The 14,614-nt window shown below is 70.8% G+C and overlaps 8 protein-coding genes across 8 annotated transcripts in view; 4 read left to right on the top strand and 4 right to left on the bottom strand.

Moving 5' to 3' along the window:
* The window catches only part of FA09DRAFT_358036 (hypothetical protein), a 2,498-nt gene extending 1,494 nt beyond the window's left edge, over positions 1-1,004 (top strand). Inside the window, exons 3-6 of the mRNA XM_025744902.1 lie at positions 1-207; positions 260-425; positions 476-753; positions 812-1,004. The exon at positions 1-207 is cut by the window's left edge and continues 2 nt beyond it. Of these exons, the coding sequence (XP_025600941.1) occupies positions 1-207; positions 260-425; positions 476-753; positions 812-932 (772 nt within the window). The 3' untranslated portion in view covers positions 933-1,004. The remainder of the gene's footprint in view (positions 208-259; positions 426-475; positions 754-811) is intronic.
* On the bottom strand, positions 477-3,415 carry FA09DRAFT_327398 (glycoside hydrolase). The gene is made up of 5 exons (XM_025741389.1): positions 2,681-3,415; positions 1,737-2,618; positions 1,405-1,679; positions 809-1,341; positions 477-750 (listed from the first exon to the last, which is right to left on the bottom strand). The coding sequence occupies exons 1-4, from the start codon at positions 2,948-2,950 to the stop codon at positions 966-968; spliced, it is 1,803 nt and encodes a 600-aa protein (XP_025600940.1). The 5' UTR covers positions 2,951-3,415; the 3' UTR covers positions 477-750; positions 809-965.
* Positions 2,873-4,035, bottom strand: FA09DRAFT_109250 (hypothetical protein). Its single transcript, XM_025738985.1, has one exon. The coding sequence runs from the start codon at positions 3,925-3,927 to the stop codon at positions 3,097-3,099; it is 831 nt and encodes a 276-aa protein (XP_025600939.1). The 5' UTR covers positions 3,928-4,035; the 3' UTR covers positions 2,873-3,096.
* Positions 4,036-4,050: 15 nt separating this feature from the next.
* FA09DRAFT_358033 (hypothetical protein) lies at positions 4,051-6,793 on the top strand. The gene is made up of 3 exons (XM_025744901.1): positions 4,051-4,379; positions 4,742-5,462; positions 5,536-6,793. Exons 1-3 carry the CDS (start codon positions 4,143-4,145, stop codon positions 6,702-6,704), a joined length of 2,127 nt encoding a protein of 708 aa, XP_025600938.1. The 5' UTR covers positions 4,051-4,142; the 3' UTR covers positions 6,705-6,793.
* Positions 6,794-6,802: 9 nt separating this feature from the next.
* Positions 6,803-8,388, bottom strand: FA09DRAFT_327396 (hypothetical protein). Its single transcript, XM_025741388.1, has 7 exons — positions 8,322-8,388; positions 8,251-8,260; positions 7,989-8,173; positions 7,329-7,557; positions 7,188-7,274; positions 6,989-7,133; positions 6,803-6,920 (listed from the first exon to the last, which is right to left on the bottom strand). The coding sequence occupies exons 1-7, from the start codon at positions 8,356-8,358 to the stop codon at positions 6,852-6,854; spliced, it is 762 nt and encodes a 253-aa protein (XP_025600937.1). The 5' UTR covers positions 8,359-8,388; the 3' UTR covers positions 6,803-6,851.
* An 863-nt stretch (positions 8,389-9,251) lies between these two features.
* On the top strand, positions 9,252-9,896 carry FA09DRAFT_336069 (heavy metal transport/detoxification protein; the record flags this gene model as incomplete). The annotated part of the gene is made up of 3 exons (XM_025743833.1): positions 9,252-9,260; positions 9,328-9,406; positions 9,766-9,896. The coding sequence occupies 3 exons, from the start codon at positions 9,252-9,254 to the stop codon at positions 9,894-9,896; spliced, it is 219 nt and encodes a 72-aa protein (XP_025600936.1).
* Positions 9,897-9,941: 45 nt separating this feature from the next.
* FA09DRAFT_327392 (hypothetical protein) lies at positions 9,942-11,077 on the bottom strand. The gene is made up of 3 exons (XM_025741387.1): positions 10,227-11,077; positions 10,076-10,167; positions 9,942-10,022 (listed from the first exon to the last, which is right to left on the bottom strand). Exons 1-2 carry the CDS (start codon positions 10,841-10,843, stop codon positions 10,098-10,100), a joined length of 687 nt encoding a protein of 228 aa, XP_025600935.1. The 5' UTR covers positions 10,844-11,077; the 3' UTR covers positions 9,942-10,022; positions 10,076-10,097.
* A 743-nt stretch (positions 11,078-11,820) lies between these two features.
* On the top strand, positions 11,821-14,361 carry FA09DRAFT_108425 (hypothetical protein). Its single transcript, XM_025738983.1, has 9 exons — positions 11,821-12,135; positions 12,367-12,501; positions 12,555-12,602; positions 12,650-12,697; positions 12,749-12,917; positions 12,969-13,053; positions 13,129-13,302; positions 13,358-13,439; positions 13,487-14,361. Exons 1-9 carry the CDS (start codon positions 11,992-11,994, stop codon positions 14,201-14,203), a joined length of 1,602 nt encoding a protein of 533 aa, XP_025600934.1. The 5' UTR covers positions 11,821-11,991; the 3' UTR covers positions 14,204-14,361.
* Positions 14,362-14,614: the final 253 nt, after the last annotated feature.

The following is a 14,614-nucleotide window of genomic DNA, read 5'->3' as shown; positions in this document are numbered from 1 at the left end:
GCTCGTCTATCCCAAGCCCGTCGTTGCGATCCTGTCGACGGGCAACGAGCTGCAGGACATCGGCGCTGCGCAGGCGCACGCCGCCTCCGCCGCCGGCGGCGACGATGGCTGGGACTTTTGCGTGTGGGACTCGAACCGGCCGGGCCTGCGTGCGGCCATCGAGGGGCAGGGCTTCGAGGTGCTGGACCTGGGCATCGTCGGGGATGAGTGAGTAGGAGTGGGCGGGAGGTGTGCTGCTGCGGCTCACACCCTGCTGCAGCCGGGCCGCGACCGTGGCGGCGCTGCAGCGCGGCATCGCTCACGCCGACGTCGTGCTCACCACGGGCGGCACGAGCATGGGCGAGTCGGACCTGCTCAAGCCGATCATCGAGCGCGACTTGGGCGGCACGATTCACTTTGGGCGCGTGGCGATGAAGCCTGGCAAGGTGGGTGGCGTGAGAGGCGTGTGGCACGTGCGCAGACTGACTTCGTGTAGCCCACGACCTTTGCGACGCTGCCGGCAGAGCCGCGGCCAAAGGTGCTCTTTGCGCTGCCGGGCAACCCCGCCTCGGCCCTCGTCTGCTTCTCCGTCTTTGTGCTGCCGGCGCTGCGCAAGCTCGGCGGGCACTCGGGCGGCGAGGCGGCGGCGCGCATCAAGGTGCGCCTGGCCGAGGCGCTGCGCCTCGACCCACGCCCCGAGTTCCACCGCGTCGTCGTGGCGCCGGATGCGAATGGCGAGCTCGTGGCGAGGAGCACGGGCGTGCAGCGCAGCAGGTGAGTGTCCACAAGCGGCCTCGAATGGCCCTCGCTGACCTCTTTCCCCCCGCGCCAGCGGCATGCACTCCATGGCCACGGCCAATGCGCTCGTCTGCGTGCCGGCGCTCGAGGCCCAGGGGCCGCGGACCCTCGAGGCCGGAGCGCTTGCCGACGCCATCCTTCTCGGGCCGTTGTAGCAGGCGGAATGACACGCATGGCAATTTGCTGCATCACTTCAGAGCATCCTTGAACGCGCCAATGCCCTGCGCAAAGCCATGCGCATACTCCCACTCGTTGCTCGACCGCTTGGCCTTCTCATACGCCTGCGTCCGCGTGCGCCTCCACTGCTGCGTGAAGCCGACGGTGCTCCTGTCGCACTGCCAGAACGCCGCGGCGTCCTTCGTCGCCTGCGCAAAGCCCTCGGCAAACGCCTCGTGTGCGCCGTCGCCTGCGCCGTGCGCCGCCCAGTACGTGCGGTGAGCCTCGTGTGCGGCGTGGCGGGCGCGCAAGAGGACCTCGGCCGAGGGCGCAGAGGCCGAGGCGAGTGGGTGGAGCGAAGAGGGCAGAATGCCTTGTTCGATGGCAGTGTAGAGACACCATCCCGGGCTGGCGGGAGACGTGACGTCAGCTCGCGGCATCGCTGCAGTCTCCTCACGCGCGAACACTCACTCGGCGCCGCCCTCCTTCTTGAGTGTCCAGAAATACGCGCCGGCACACGTCTCTTCAAACAGCGCCAGCTGCGCATGTGCATACTCTCGCTGTGCCTCCTTGGCGTCGCCGCAGTTGTGCAGCGACGCAGGGTTCAGCGCCGCGCTCCACTCGCCCACGACGAGGCTGCGCTGCGCCGCCGTGCTCCAGTGCGACAGCATGCCGTGCGAGGCGCCGCCGGGCCGCATGGAGCGCGCGTGCGAGGAGGCGGAGTGGGAGTGGTCGTCCTTGGTGAACTGCGGGGGAAGGGGGTTGAGCGCTCTGCATTGGCGGGCGTGTCCAACTCTACCCACACAGCGATACACGTGCGTGTCGAGCACGCAAAAGTCCTCGCGCCTCGCTACAAGCTGGGCGTAGTGCGGCGCATCCCAGCCGTCGGCGAGATAGAGCGGCATGTGCACGCCTGCGCCCCTAATCGCCCCCGCGGCGCGCTCGTAGAAGGCCTGCAGCGTGGCGCCGTTGCGCGGCTCGTTGAGCAGCTCGAGGCCCACGACATGCTCGTGCGGCGCCAGGCTGCTCGCAAGCGCCACGAGAATCTCGACTGTGCGCGTTTGGTTCTGCGCGGCGGCGTGTCCGTCCCACAGCTGCACCTTGGCGCCACTGAGCCCGCTGTGTCCGTCTGCGTTCTGCGCGCCGGGCGCGCCGTGCAGGTCGACGAGCACGCCAATGTCATGCTGCGCCGCCTGTGCAAGCACACGCTCGACGTGTGCCCATGCGCCGGCGTAGACGTCGACGTACGGCGCGTACTCGGTGTGCCTGAGCAGCTGCGGCGCCTGCGAGGCGCAGAAGTGCACGTACAGCAGCGGCAGCCGCACCGTGTTGATGCCGTGCTCCCGCATCCACTTCCAATCGCCCGCATCAAGGAACCCCCTCCAGTGGCGCTCAAGTCGCTCGCGCGCCTCGGCGGCAGGCAGCGCACGCAGCAGATCCATCTCGCTGTCGGCACTTGCCACGCCCTCGAACAGCGACGGCGTCAGCCACGGCTCGAGCGCGAAGAGAGAGCCGAGGTTGACGCCGCGCTGCTGGCGATGCAGGAGGATGTCGCGCCGCGAGGGCAACACATCGAGCGGCGTGCTGGGCGGCGGAGCCGAGCTCGATGCGGCACCGCCGCCGCTGCCGCTGGAGGCGCGAGACGCGGCGTAGTCCTCGAGCTTGCCGGCGGCCTTTTTGAGCAACTGGCGGCGCGCGCGCGCGTCAGGTTGGCGACATGATTGGGCAGGAGGCAGAAGAGACACACCTTGCTCATCAGTGATTGCACCGGGGGTATAAGAGGGTATGGATGGTGGGAGGAAGGCGGGGGTGGTGGTGGGAGGGGAAGAGGTGCAAAGGGCCCGCCCGCCGCCGCGGCGCGCCGAGGAGGAGACGCGCGCGCAGCATGAGGCGGTGCAGCGCGCGATGCACATGTGGAGGCGCGCGCGCGCGTCTCGTGGCCCCGGCCAGCGAGAGGCGCACCCCATGCGCACCGAGGCGAGTCGGTGCGGTGCGGCAGCCGAGAGGTGCAGAGCATGACTTAAGCCTCGGTCCAGCGGCCAGGCAAGTGCAGCAGCCAAGCACATCTGAGCGGCGCTGCATGAGCGTCGGGCGCGCGCGAGCGCGGCGTGCGTTGCAGCCCGTCTCCGAGCTCCACTGCGTGCTGCCGCTCATCGCACGAGCCTAGCCGAGGCGCTTCATCTGTCCCTGCGCCGTGCCCATCTTGCGCTGCACGCTCTCCAGCTCGCCGCCAAAGCTCTGCAGCAGCTCGTTCTGCTGCGCCAGCTCGGCGTTCATGGCGCCCGCCAGCGTGCGCTGCCGCCGCAGCACGGCGGCCAGGTCGCCGAGCTGCGCGTCCTGCGCGGCCATGCTGGCGCTCTGCGAGTCGAGCAGCGCCTGCGAGGAGAGCGCACGTGTGGCGGCCGTCTCTTGGGCGTGCGGCGCGGCGGCGGCGGAGCCAAAGGCGCGCGTGAAGCCGCCGGGCGCCGCCGCCGGAGGAGCGCGAGGGGCGGCGGGCGCGGCGCTGCTCGTCGTCGCTGCCGGCGCGGGCGTCGGGGTCTCCTCGTCGCGCACACGCGCCGCCAGCGCCAGCAGATCGCTCGGCGCCATGTCGAGAAAGGCGGCGAGGTGCGGGACGGCGGCGTCGTGCGCCGGCGTGCGCGGCGCTGCCGCCACGCGACACAGCACGGCGCGCAGGAAGCGCTGCAGCTGCAGGCGCCGCTCGGTGGCCGCTGCATCCTCGTCGGCGCCGGCGTGCAGCGGCGCCGCGGCGCCGAGGCCGAGGCGCGAGAGCGAGGCGCCGAGCACGTGGCGTGCGGCGTGGCGCGGCGGCAGGGCTGGCAGCTCGGCGAGCAGCAGCGGCGCGAGGGCGGCGTGCAGCGCGGCAAAGGCCGAGTAGCGGCGCAGCACGAGCCAGGAGCGCACGGGCTGCGCGATGGCAATGTGGTACACGACGTGTGGCGAGGGCGTGTGGCGGAGCGACGAGGTGGGGAGGGCGAGCGTGGGTGCGGGCATGCTGGGCAGCGGGCGAGGCGGTGGAGAGAAGGGAAGACGCGTGACGGGATCGATGCGCGCGGTGACTTTGATGCCTTTGCGGCGCAGCGGCGCGAGCAACACGCGACAGCCGCCGCCGCCTCGCGCCGCCGCGCTTGCCTCTCCTCCACCACGCCGCCTGCCCGTCGCCGTTGCTCTTCCTTCCGGCGCCGTGCCTGGCGCAGCGGCCGCGCGCCATGCCCTCGTCGGTCGTCTCGCACGCGCCGCCGCCCTTCTACGCCTGCTATCTGCTGCGCTCCGTCGCCGCGCCCAACTCGAGCCGCACCTACATTGGCTCGTCGCCCGACCCGGCGCGCCGCAAGCGCCAGCACAACGGCGAGCTCACCGCCGGCGCGCACAAGACGCGCAATGGGCGGCCGTGGGAGACGCAGCTCGTCGTGTGGGGCTTTGGCAGCAAGATTGCCGCACTGCAGGTGAGCGCAGGGCGGCGGCGAGGAGAGCACGGCCAGGCAGGGCGCGCGCGAGGGCCAGCACCGGCGGCACGGCGAGGCACGCGCGAGGCGGCATCGCCCAAGGGCCGACAGCGAGGAGTAGCATGCGGGCAGCGTGTGGCAACGTGCGGGCCACGAGCCGGCAGCGCGCGCCTTGGGGCGGCCGTGCACGTCGTCGGCGCTCGCAGGGCAGCGTGCGCCTTGGGCTCTGCCGTGCGCGTCGTCGGCGCTCGCATCGCTACGAGCGGGCGGCTTGCGCCTTGGGCTCTGCCGTGCGCGTCGTCGGCGCTCGCATCGCTCCTCGCACCTGCCCCCGCTCTGCTGACACGTGCCTTGCGCGGCAGTTCGAATGGGCCTGGCAGAAGCCGCACCTCTCGCGCCACCTGCGCACCAAGCCGAGCAGCAGCAGCGGCGGCGGCGCCGTCGACGTGCCGCAGCCGCTCTTCCCGCTCTCGTCGCGCACCACGACGGCGCCCATGGCCAACGGCAAGCGCCATCTCGGCGCCGGCTCGCCGCAGGCGCAGCTGCTCGTGCTGCGCGCCCTGCTGCGCTCCGAGCCCTTTGCGGCGTGGGGCCTGCGCCTGACGTTCTTCGAGGAGTGGGCCTGGGCCGCCTGGGCGCGCCTGCCGCCGGCGCCGGCGCCGCCGCTGTCGCGCGGCGAGCGTGCGCTGCCGCCCGCGCACCTCGTCGCCTGCACGGCCGACTTTCTCGGCGTCGACGGCGCGCGCACGCCGCTGAGTGCGCTCGATGCCGAGGCCAAGAAGCGTCTCAAGCTCGAGCCGCCGGCGCCAGCAAAGGGCAAGGGCAAGAGCAAGGAGGACGACGGCACGGCGACGCTGCCCGGCCACTGGCCCGAGGCGCTGCCGCGCAGCGCCACGGCAAAGGCAATGGGCCTCACCTGGGCCGCCCTCGAGGCGGCGCCGTGTGCTGCGCCGGCCCCGCCGCTGCTGCCAGAGGCGCACGACGAGCAGGGCGACTCGCTCATGAGCAGTCCAACCAAGGGCAAGGGCGCCGCCGCGGCCGCCCACGCGCCGCACGAGCGCCCGCGCTTCCGCTGCGACGACAGTGAGTGGGAGGGAGCACACATGACGGACCCGCCCTGCTGGCAGCTGATCATCTCTCTCTCCCTCTTCACCAGACGACCTGGCGCGCCTGGCCTACGCGCGCCTGCAGCACGTGCTCCGGCAGCGCCACATCGCCCACACGCGCTTCCTCGCCGGCTCTGCCGTGCCGCCACCTGCGGCCGAGTCAGGGCCGCGGGTGCCGTGCAGCGCATGTGGCGCGCCAGTGCTGCTGTGGGCGCATGCCTCGTATGCTCTCTGCCCCGCGCCGTTCACGGAGCTCGCACCGCGTGCGCCGGCGCAGCGCAGCGTCTTTGGCCTGCTGCCGCAGGCCAGCGACGCCGGAGCATCGAGGCACTGCGACGCCGTGTTCCATCTCGAGTGCCTCGCCGACCGCTTCCTGGCGCCGTCGGCGGCGAGCGACAGCGGCCGCAGCGACGCCTCCGCCTCGCGCACCTTTCTGCTGCCCACGCACGGCGCCTGTCCCAGCTGTTCCGAGCGTGGCCAGCCCAGCGGCGACGGCCTGTGGAGCGACGTCGTGCGCGCCACGTTTCGCCGGCGCGACGTGGCCGAGGCGGAGCTGGCGGCGCGTGCCAAGCAGGCGCTCAAGGATGCCAAAGTCGCGGCCAAGGCACCGACGCGCCGAAGGCGAGCAGAGAAGGCGGCCCCCGCGGCGGCGGACGAGGCGATGCAGGAGAGCAGCAGCGAGGACAGCGACGAGGGCCTGCTGGCGCGCCTCGACCGCCTCAGCAGGCCCAAGGGCAAGGGGCGCCCGGCGCCCAAGGCGGCCGCAGCAGCGTCCAGCTCGACGTTGTCCGCCGTCGCAGCGCAGCCGTTTGCGCCCACTGCGCCGCGGCGCTCCCGCAGTCCCGTGGCGCGCGGCACTCCGCACGCGGACCTCGACGCCGGGCCGGCAGCAGCGCCGCTGCCACGCCCGCGCGCCCGTCCGGCCGCGCGCAGCGCCAGCGCCTCTGTCCTGCCGCTCCCGCCGCCGCGCTCCTCGACGCCGCCGCCGCCGCCACGCGCGCCGGCGGCGCACGCCAGCGACTCGCCCGGCCTGCTCGCCTCGCTCGACGCCCTCATGAACGACGTGCCCGCGCGCCCGGCGGCGGCGAAGCGGCGCGAGGCCGAGGTGGGTGCCTCCGCGCTGCGCGTGCCAGCGGCGCCGAGCAGCAGGCCGTTTGCGCGCGCCAAGAGTGCCTCGTCCGCCGCGCCGTCTCTGCCCGAGATCATCGACCTGACCTGAGATGCATGCAATGCAGCCCCCTCCCCCCCCCGCCCCTTGTCACGCGAGATCTTGTCATGACTGCGCGTTCTATTGATAAACCCAGTGGCGAGAGACTTAGCGAGAAGTAGTTCGAAGCGGCAGACGCGGGCCAGCAGGCACCGCCGTCTAGCTCGACTCGGTCATGTAGCCCTTGGGCTTGCGCAGCGAGTCGATGTCGATCTTGCCGTCGACGATCTGGGCGCGAGGGGGGGTCAGCATTGCGCGCGCGTTGCAGAAGCCAGGCGCTTCTCTGCTGGCCTCACCTTCTCGACCATGTCCTGGATCACGCCCCAGTCCTTGAAGATGGTGTAGGGAATCTTGTACTTGTCGACGTACGTCTTGAGGTCGTTGTCCTGCTTGTCTTTGACAAAGAGCACGTCGGCGTGGCGCGCGGCAGACATGTCCGAGCTGGCGTGGGCGTTAGTGCGGCCAGCGTCGGCGCCCGTCGCTGCCACCACTCACATGCCGTCGCCGGCGAAGAAGAGCAGCGGCGGGTTCTCGAGCTCGCGGTAGGGCAGGATCGAGAGGGACTTGTCGTGGCCGAAGTGGCTGCGAGGAAGGGGAGTGAGCGCGCTGCTGGGCCTGGGCACCTCTGGCACGCACCTGTCGGGGTGGCGGTAGACGAGCTCCCACGTGTTGCCGACCTGCTCCTTGTCGGTAAACTTGACCTCGTTGGAGATGACGTCGATCGAGTTGGCATCCTCCTCGCCGATGAGGTTGGCAAAGATGCTGCGGATGATGGGCGTCATGCCCGACGACACGACGACGATGGGAATGTCGTGCTTCTTGGCGTAGGCGTGGAACTCCTTGAACTTGGGGTCCAGCGTGACGTCTGCGCGGCGCGCGTGAGCGCGAGCAGACAGGCGAGAGAGGCCAGGCCAGGCAGTGCGCAGGAGGCGAGATGACAAGTAGAAGCAGGCGCCGCGCGCCGCAGCGTGCTCGAGCGCAGACGCGCGGCGATGTGAGGCGAGGTGTGCAAGTACGGCGCACATAGCAGCGCACTCCATGCACGCAGAGGTGTGCGAGTACGGCGCACACAGCAGCGCACTCCATGCACGCAGAGGTGTGCGAGCACGGCGCACACAGCAGCGCACTCCATGCACGCAGAGGTGTGCGAGCACGGCGCACACAGCAGCGCACTCCATGCACGCCTCGTTCACCTTCTGCGCGCTGCTGCTTCGCTTCGCTCTCTGCTGCTGCGCCCGCGTGCGCCGCTTCGCCCTCTTGCTCTCTTCTTGCTGCTGCGCTGCGCACGAGACTCACCGCGGCGCACGAGCTCCTCCATCTCCTTGAAGGGGCGCTTGACGCTCTCGACCATGGTGCGGAAGCCGTCCTGGTACGAGGTGCGCTCGTGGATGATCTCCTCGTTGATCTTGCGGCGCTCCGTGTAGCCCATGCCGCACGTGTCGACCATGTGGTCGTTGGAGTCGAGCATCGTAATCGTGCCGCTGCGTGGCAAGGGTCAGCAGGCATGAAAGGCGTGACCCGCGGCAGCAAGCATGCACGGCGCGCCCATCCCACGCACTCAAAGTCGGCTGGAGGCGCGGAGCGCGGCGTCAGTCATGCGCAAAGACGCATGCAACACGCGGCACGCACTCAGGAAGACCATCTTGGCGTTGGCGTACTTGGCCATGGCGGGCAGGTGGGGTGGGGGTGGGGCGAGGGGCGGTGGTGGGGGTGGGTGGGGGTCGGGAAGAAGGCGCGAGGGGCAGCGAGTGCCAGCAGCAGAGACGTCGAACCGTTCTTCTGGGCAGGGAAGGCGAGCGAGACCGAGCGAGAGAACCCCGTGCGGCGTGCGTGCCTGGAGGGCGCCGTGGCTGGCCGACTGCCTGCGTCAGCTCCGTCCAGCGCCAGACAGGCCCAACATCTTCGGCCTCTGCGCGCAGGCGGGCAGCACGGCCGCGCGGCCGCTGTCGGCGTGGCTCATGCACGCGCTGCACGCCCAAGATCGACGGCGCACGCCGCCGAGGGTCCAGCACACACATAGCCGCTGCCGCGCCAACACCACGCGCGCGGCCGCTGCCGCCAGCACGCCGCCAGCACGCCGCCAGCAGCCGCTCCCGCAGCGTCACGGCGGCGGCGCATGTGGACAGCAGCCCAGCAGGCAGGCAGAGTCGACCGCTCGCCCGTGCTGCGTGCTGACCCTCGCGGCACAGACCTGCCCGCCTGGTGCGCCTGGCACGGGCGACTGGTGCTGGCGAGGCGGACAGCGCTTCGCGCGGCCCCTCGGCGCGGCGAGACGCCTTGTGCATGCGGTGCCTGCGCGATGAGCGCAGCGTGCAGGGCACCGAGCTCCGCCCGGGTGCTGCGAATTTCGCGGAGACACGACGGCGGTGGGCGGCGCGTGCGGCGGCGGCTCAGCTGCTTGCTTCTTCTTGCTCGCTGTCAACTTCAAGCAGCTGCGCGTGCGACTCTCACCCCGCTGGCCGCGCACGGACGTTGGCGTGAGCGCACGGCACCGAGCCGGCTGCCCCGCCTCCTCGCCTCCCTCTCCCCATCCTCCACGGCGGCCTCTCTCTCCAGACCATGGCAGAAGTGAGGGCAGGCTCGTGTTGCGCCCCGCTGCTCCGCCTGGCTGATCGGCGCGCGCCTCCCCGCACAGCACGAGTACCGCTTCGAGGTCGTCATGACGTGCGGCGGCTGCAGCGGCGCCGTGTCGCGCGTGCTCGGCAAGCTGGACGGTGAGTCCGAGGCCGTCGCGCGCTGGGCTGCGCGGGAGGGCAGAGCCGCGAGGTGCAGGGCGTGGCGGCGCGGGCACGAGCCTCACTCAGCAGCTGCAGCGCGCCCACGAGTGAGAGCGTGGGCCGAGCGCGCGAGGTACCCGGCGACCGGGGGGGCGCGATGAGGCGTCGCGCGTGGGCGCCGCGTTGCGAGGGCCTCGTGGCGTCGCGCTTCGCAGAGCCAGACATCGGCGGCATGTGGCGGGCAATGCTCCGGGCCGCATGGCCGCAAGCTGTTCAGCGCAGCCCAAGCTGCCTCGAGGTGCACGCCGCCCAGGCGTATTGCCCTGCCCCGCTCACACCCCCTTCTGCGAACCCAGGCGTCTCCTCCTTTGACGTCTCGCTCGAGACACAGACCGTCGTGGTCAAGGGCACGGCGCCGTACGAGACGGTGCTGGAGAAGATCAAGAAGACGGGCAAGGAGGTCAAGAAGGGCGAGGTGGTGGCGTGAGGGGGGGACAATTAATGCGGCGAGGCTTCTCGCGTCAGACAGGGTCACACATGAGGCATCGCATTGACGGAGCAGCATCGCCGCGCGTACGGGCCAGAGGTGCAAGGGGTGATGCGCAATCTGCTACTGTGGCGGCGGCGTCAGAAGATGTCGTTGCGGACGAGCAGCAGTGCACCCACGGTATCTCGGTGGCGCAGGCGCTCAGGCAGCCGGGGCCGGCGCAGGCGCCGGAGCAGGCTGCTGCTGCGACGAGTCGCCGCCCATCATGCCACTGCCGGGGTGTCGGAGGTCAGCTTTCCGTGCCCGGACTTGTCCTTGCGCAGAACTCACGGGATCATGAACGGCAGCGTGCCAGCGGCCGCCAGTCCCATGCCACCCATCATGCCGCCGCCGCCCTTCTTGGCACCGGCCCCGGCCGCGCTGCCCGCCGCGCCGCCCTTGCCGCCAAACTTGCCGGCGAGGCGCCCGAAGGCGGCGCCGAGGGGCGCGCGTGCCGCAAGCGGCTCGGCGGTCGTGTCGACGGGCGCCGCGGCGATCTGCAGCGAGGCGCTGAGGCCGAGGAGCACGAGGAGCAGGAACTTGGACGCGTTGCTGAACATGGTGTGAAGAGCTTGAAGAGGCGAGAGAGCGAGGAACAAAGAGAAGGCAGAAAGAGAGGCAAAACAGACCAGCTGTTGAGCAGAAGAAGAAGAAGAGGCGAGGTGACGAAAGAGGGTGACGAAGTGTGCAGAGCTGAGAGGTGGGCGGGCGAGAGGCGGCCTTCTTATACGCGCGACGGAGCGAGGCTGCTGTGCCGTCGTGCCGCCACCCACAGCACGACGCTGGCGCTGCGAGCTCGGCGACGGGACATGAGGTCGTGCGCGCACCACGCGGCCAGCATCGCCGAGCGCCCCAAGTAGCCGCGGCTGGATTCGCCCAGGGGCCAAGCTGAGATCGCGCGACCGCATGGAGCGCATGGTACGCTGCGCCCTGCGTGCCTGGCGCACGTTTGCCGCCGCAGCAGGCGGTCAGAAGAAGCGCTGGAGATGCCCCTTGGACGGCGGCGTCGGTGTGTGTCGCGTGCGGCGCGCATGCGGCGCGGCACAACGGCGCGCACTTTAGCGCCGCTGCGCCCACGCCACGCGGCGCTGCGCCCAGCGGCAGGCGCAGCTCGTCCGCGTGCCACACCTCCTCGTGTTCGGCGTACCGCAGCGTCGTCGACGCTGCTGACGAAGCAGCAATGTTGAGCTCAAAATACGGGGTCCAGTCCGTGCGTTGCTGCACCCCTCACCACGGCCCCTTGGCATGCGGTAGCCTCAGCCCCGAAGGCCGACGCACGCCCGCGCCGCGTTCAGCCGCATAGAGTGCCGCTTGGCAGGGGTGCAGCAGATCTCGCGCCGTCCGGCGGATCTCGCTGCCTCCGAACTCATGCCGCGGGGCAGGCAAGGGCCGAGCTGCCCCGTCGGCTTTGCGTGTGCTGCGCCAACGGAGGCTAAGGCGCAGTCAGCACCGCCGGCGGGCGTGAGCAGCGGCGCCTCTGACTCGGCCGAGAAGCAGCGACGGGCGCACCACGCCGCCATCGCAGGCCGCTCGCAGGCCCCAGCTTTGGCGCCCGGTCTCTGCGCCGGCGGCTGGGGCAAGGCACCCGCACGCCCTGCGCGGCTGCGCACCCTCGCCAAGAGGCATCCGCGCCCGATCTCAGGGCCGCTCGCTGTGCGAAGCTCCATGTTGTGTCTCGCAGTCGGGACGCAGCGCTGCCTCGGCGTCTCCGCATGCTGCGGTGACGTACGGCGCGCGCGCCAAAAAACAGACTGCCGCTGTGCCCGTGCTGCGCCGCAGTCCGGGCTCCGCATTCGCCGCCGTGCCGGGCGCCGAACGACGCTCCTGACGCTGGCCTCGTCTCGGCGCCGGCGACGACGGCGCTCACACCACCACCATCTCATATCCCTGGACCACTCCGACGTGCTGCACTCTATACTGCAGACCACGCCTGCTCGCCCCTGCCGCGCCCCTCTCTGCCGCTGCCTCCGCGCGCCCTCGGCAGCTCGGGCCGCGCCGCGCTCGTCTCTGGCCTGCGCGCCTCCGCTGCGCCTGCCGGCGCCAGCACGCCGCAGCCATGGACGGCATTGCGCCCGGCGCAGAGGTGCTGCAGGAGCGCTACCGCTACGGCAACATCACCATTGCGCCGCCCGCCGGCTGGACGGGCAACGTGCGCCCCGACGGCGCGCCGCTCTCGTTTGACCTCTTTGTGCGGCAGCAGGTGAGTGTGGGATGCGGCATGTGCAACATGTGACGTGCGGCAGATGCGGTGGATGCGGTCGGTGCGGCAGGGCGGCAGAGCAGCTGGCACGGTGGATGGCTCCGATGTATGGTCTTGCGGCAAGTGCGGCTGTGCGATGCACGGCGGAAGCGTCCGTCTTGCGCAAGGCGAGCCAGCAACCGTCACCGTCGCAGCCACTCCTGGCCCATGCAGACTAACACACGCGCGCAGTTCATCATCAACAACGTCTGCGTCGCCGCCCTCACGCTCTACATCTGGGAGTTCATCGCCAGCGTGCCGCAGGAGATTGCCCTCTACCGGCGGCGCGCCTGGGACAGCCCGCATGTGCTGCTCTTTGCGCTCGTGGTCAGTAAGCAAGAACGAGCGCCCAGTGCGGAAGTTGAGTCTATGTGCCGCAGCGCTATGCCACCGTGCCGGCCGTCGTGCTGCCCGCGTACTCCATCTTCGTGAGTGCCGTGCCTGCCTGCCGTGCACATCCGCTCATTCTGCGCAGCACGACTTTACGCTCGGGTCCGACGACTGTCTGCGGCATCAGCAGCTGGTGCGTGGCCCAGCCACACGCCTCGCCTCGCCTGCGCTGACATCGCCTCAGTCCATCGTGCCGGTGCAGTTCGCCGTGGCGCTGGTCTTCAGCTGGCGCGCGTGCGCCATCTGGGGCTGGAACCGCCGTGTGGTCTGGGCGCTGGCCGTGCTCATGGCGCTGCAGACGGGCGGCAGCTTTGCACTGCTCTGGTTCTCCGTCGACGAGCTGATGGCCAACGGTGAGCAAGCCATGCTCTTGCTCTGCCGCAGGTGCTCACGCGCCACCACAGGCTCGTGCATGCCCGTGGCGTACCGCACGGCCTCGGGCCGCGCCATCAATACGCTGCCGTACTTCTACCTCCTCGCGATGCTCATGTGCGTGTGCGCAGCTGGCACCCTTCTGCGGTGCGCGCGACGGCACCCTTCTGCGGCGCTGACCCGCGCCCGCAGGGACCTGGCGACCGTCGGCATCTCACTGTGGCGCCTGCTCGAGATCTCCAACGATGGGCGCCCGCCAGACACGCAGATCCACTTCCGCGACGTCGGCAAGCCGATCCGCCTCTTGCACAAGCTCAAGGTGCAGTGGCGCAGCCTCACGCCGATCGTCGAGCAACTCGTGTCGAGGTGGGTGGGGGTGATGTGTCACCTTCTGCATGGCCTGACATCAGCACGCACGCAGCGGCCTGTCCTATCTCGCCATCGCCACGGCCTTTAACCTCGTCAACTTCATCCTCGAGATCACCGAGGTGTACTACGCCAAGGTGAGCAGCACGTGTCGCGCCACACAGCTCCTGCTGACCACTCGCAGGCGCTCATCCCGCTGTACGCGCCGCTGATGGCGATCCTCGGCCAGCGCATCGTGCTGCTCGAGGCGCGCACCGTCTACGCCGACCGCTCCGGCTCCGGCTCGCGCGGGCGCTCGCTGGTCGAGCGCGTCATGCGCGACGGCCGGCACTCCTGGGAGGGCTCCGACCTGAACCTCAGCGCAGCGGAGAAGCGGCCCGAGACGGGCAGCAGCGCTGGCGCGACGGCGAGTCCCGGCGTGGCGCCAGCGCCGGCGCCGCCCATGCACGTCTCGCCCTCGTCGCTCGAGTCTGGCGAGCAGCACAACAAGGAGCTCGGCCTCGCCGACTTCCTCAGCGCGCAGCCGACGGACGAGGATGCGCGCGATCCGAACAACACGGGCCGCCTGTACCGGCTGCGCCACTTCCGCGGCCGAGGCAGTGTCGTGAGCGGCGAGAGCGATGCGCCAAGCCCCGCCGAGAGCCCTGCAAGCCCGATGCGCAAGCCGCGGCGCGCCTCTGCGTCGAGCGTGCCGCCTGGGGCGCCGCCGGTGCTGAGCGCCGAGGCGCGGGCCCTCGCGCTGCGCATGGCCGGCATGGAGCAGACGCCCTCGGCACCGCTGCGCTCGCTGGATCCGCATGCCGGCGGCGACGCGGGCATCACGCACGCGGCCACGCCCATCGTCCTGCCGTCCCCTGGTGCCGCCGCGCCCGATGCGCCTCCTGCTGCTCCCTCTGCATAGCCTGCACCTGCCATGTCACGCTCTCCCCTCATTGTACACCACCCCACATCGTTCCTGCACCCACTGGCATAGTCGCAACACGCAAGTGTGCCTGCAGGGTCCGCTCCTCATCGGGCGCCCCACCGGCGGTCCGCACAGGGGGGCGAGACTGGCGTGGGAAACAGCCTGCACACGGCTCGCTCACCCGCGCCGAGAGCCCGTCGAGAGCTGCCGCCGGTGCTGCGAGCCCAGACAGGGTCTTCCATGGTGTGTCTAGCTTCCGCGGAATGTCCTCGTGACCTGCTCGGACGGACCGAGCTGCGATGCTGCGCAGCATCAGAGGCCTTTCCACGCGCATGGCAGCGGCGGCACGAATCTCTTGTCCTCGTTTCGACGCGTGGCGCGCACGACGCGCATCCTCTTGTGCTCGCC

Source organism: Tilletiopsis washingtonensis (assembly GCF_003144115.1).
Source record: "Tilletiopsis washingtonensis strain MCA 4186 unplaced genomic scaffold FA09scaffold_2, whole genome shotgun sequence".
Classification (NCBI taxonomy): domain Eukaryota; kingdom Fungi; phylum Basidiomycota; class Exobasidiomycetes; order Entylomatales; genus Tilletiopsis; species Tilletiopsis washingtonensis.
Note: the sequence above shows the minus strand (reverse complement) of the source record. Positions and strands in the feature narration are given on the sequence as shown.

Bases quoted from the DNA above. Each gene is read 5' to 3' on its own strand.
- FA09DRAFT_327396 (XM_025741388.1), bottom strand. From the start codon at position 8,358: ATGGCCAAGTACGCCAACGCCAAGATGGTCTTCCTGA. The intron at 7,275-7,328 runs GTGCGTGCCAGA...CCTTCCTCGCAG, and splicing joins GTCTACCGCCACCCCGACAG to CCACTTCGGCCACGACAAGT. The intron at 6,921-6,988 runs GTGAGGCCAGCA...CCTCGCGCCCAG, and splicing joins TCCAGGACATGGTCGAGAAG to ATCGTCGACGGCAAGATCGA.
- FA09DRAFT_327398 (XM_025741389.1), bottom strand. From the start codon at position 2,950: ATGCTCTGCACCTCTCGGCTGCCGCACCGCACCGACTCGCCTCGGTGC. The intron at 1,680-1,736 runs GTGGGTAGAGTT...CTTCCCCCGCAG, and splicing joins ACACGCACGTGTATCGCTGT to TTCACCAAGGACGACCACTC. The intron at 1,342-1,404 runs GTGAGTGTTCGC...GTCTCCCGCCAG, and splicing joins AAGAAGGAGGGCGGCGCCGA to CCCGGGATGGTGTCTCTACA.
- FA09DRAFT_358033 (XM_025744901.1), top strand. From the start codon at position 4,143: ATGCCCTCGTCGGTCGTCTCGCACGCGCCGCCGCCCTTCTACGCCTGC. The intron at 4,380-4,741 runs GTGAGCGCAGGG...CTTGCGCGGCAG, and splicing joins GCAAGATTGCCGCACTGCAG to TTCGAATGGGCCTGGCAGAA. The intron at 5,463-5,535 runs GTGAGTGGGAGG...CCTCTTCACCAG, and splicing joins GCGCTTCCGCTGCGACGACA to ACGACCTGGCGCGCCTGGCC.
- FA09DRAFT_109250 (XM_025738985.1), bottom strand. From the start codon at position 3,927: ATGCCCGCACCCACGCTCGCCCTCCCCACCTCGTCGCTCCGCCACACG.
- FA09DRAFT_108425 (XM_025738983.1), top strand. From the start codon at position 11,992: ATGGACGGCATTGCGCCCGGCGCAGAGGTGCTGCAGGAGCGCTACCGC. The intron at 13,303-13,357 runs GTGGGTGGGGGT...GCACGCACGCAG, and splicing joins GTCGAGCAACTCGTGTCGAG to CGGCCTGTCCTATCTCGCCA. The intron at 13,440-13,486 runs GTGAGCAGCACG...GACCACTCGCAG, and splicing joins CCGAGGTGTACTACGCCAAG to GCGCTCATCCCGCTGTACGC.
- FA09DRAFT_327392 (XM_025741387.1), bottom strand. From the start codon at position 10,843: ATGCGGTCGCGCGATCTCAGCTTGGCCCCTGGGCGAATCCAGCCGCGG. The intron at 10,168-10,226 runs GTGAGTTCTGCG...ACACCCCGGCAG, and splicing joins ACGCTGCCGTTCATGATCCC to TGGCATGATGGGCGGCGACT.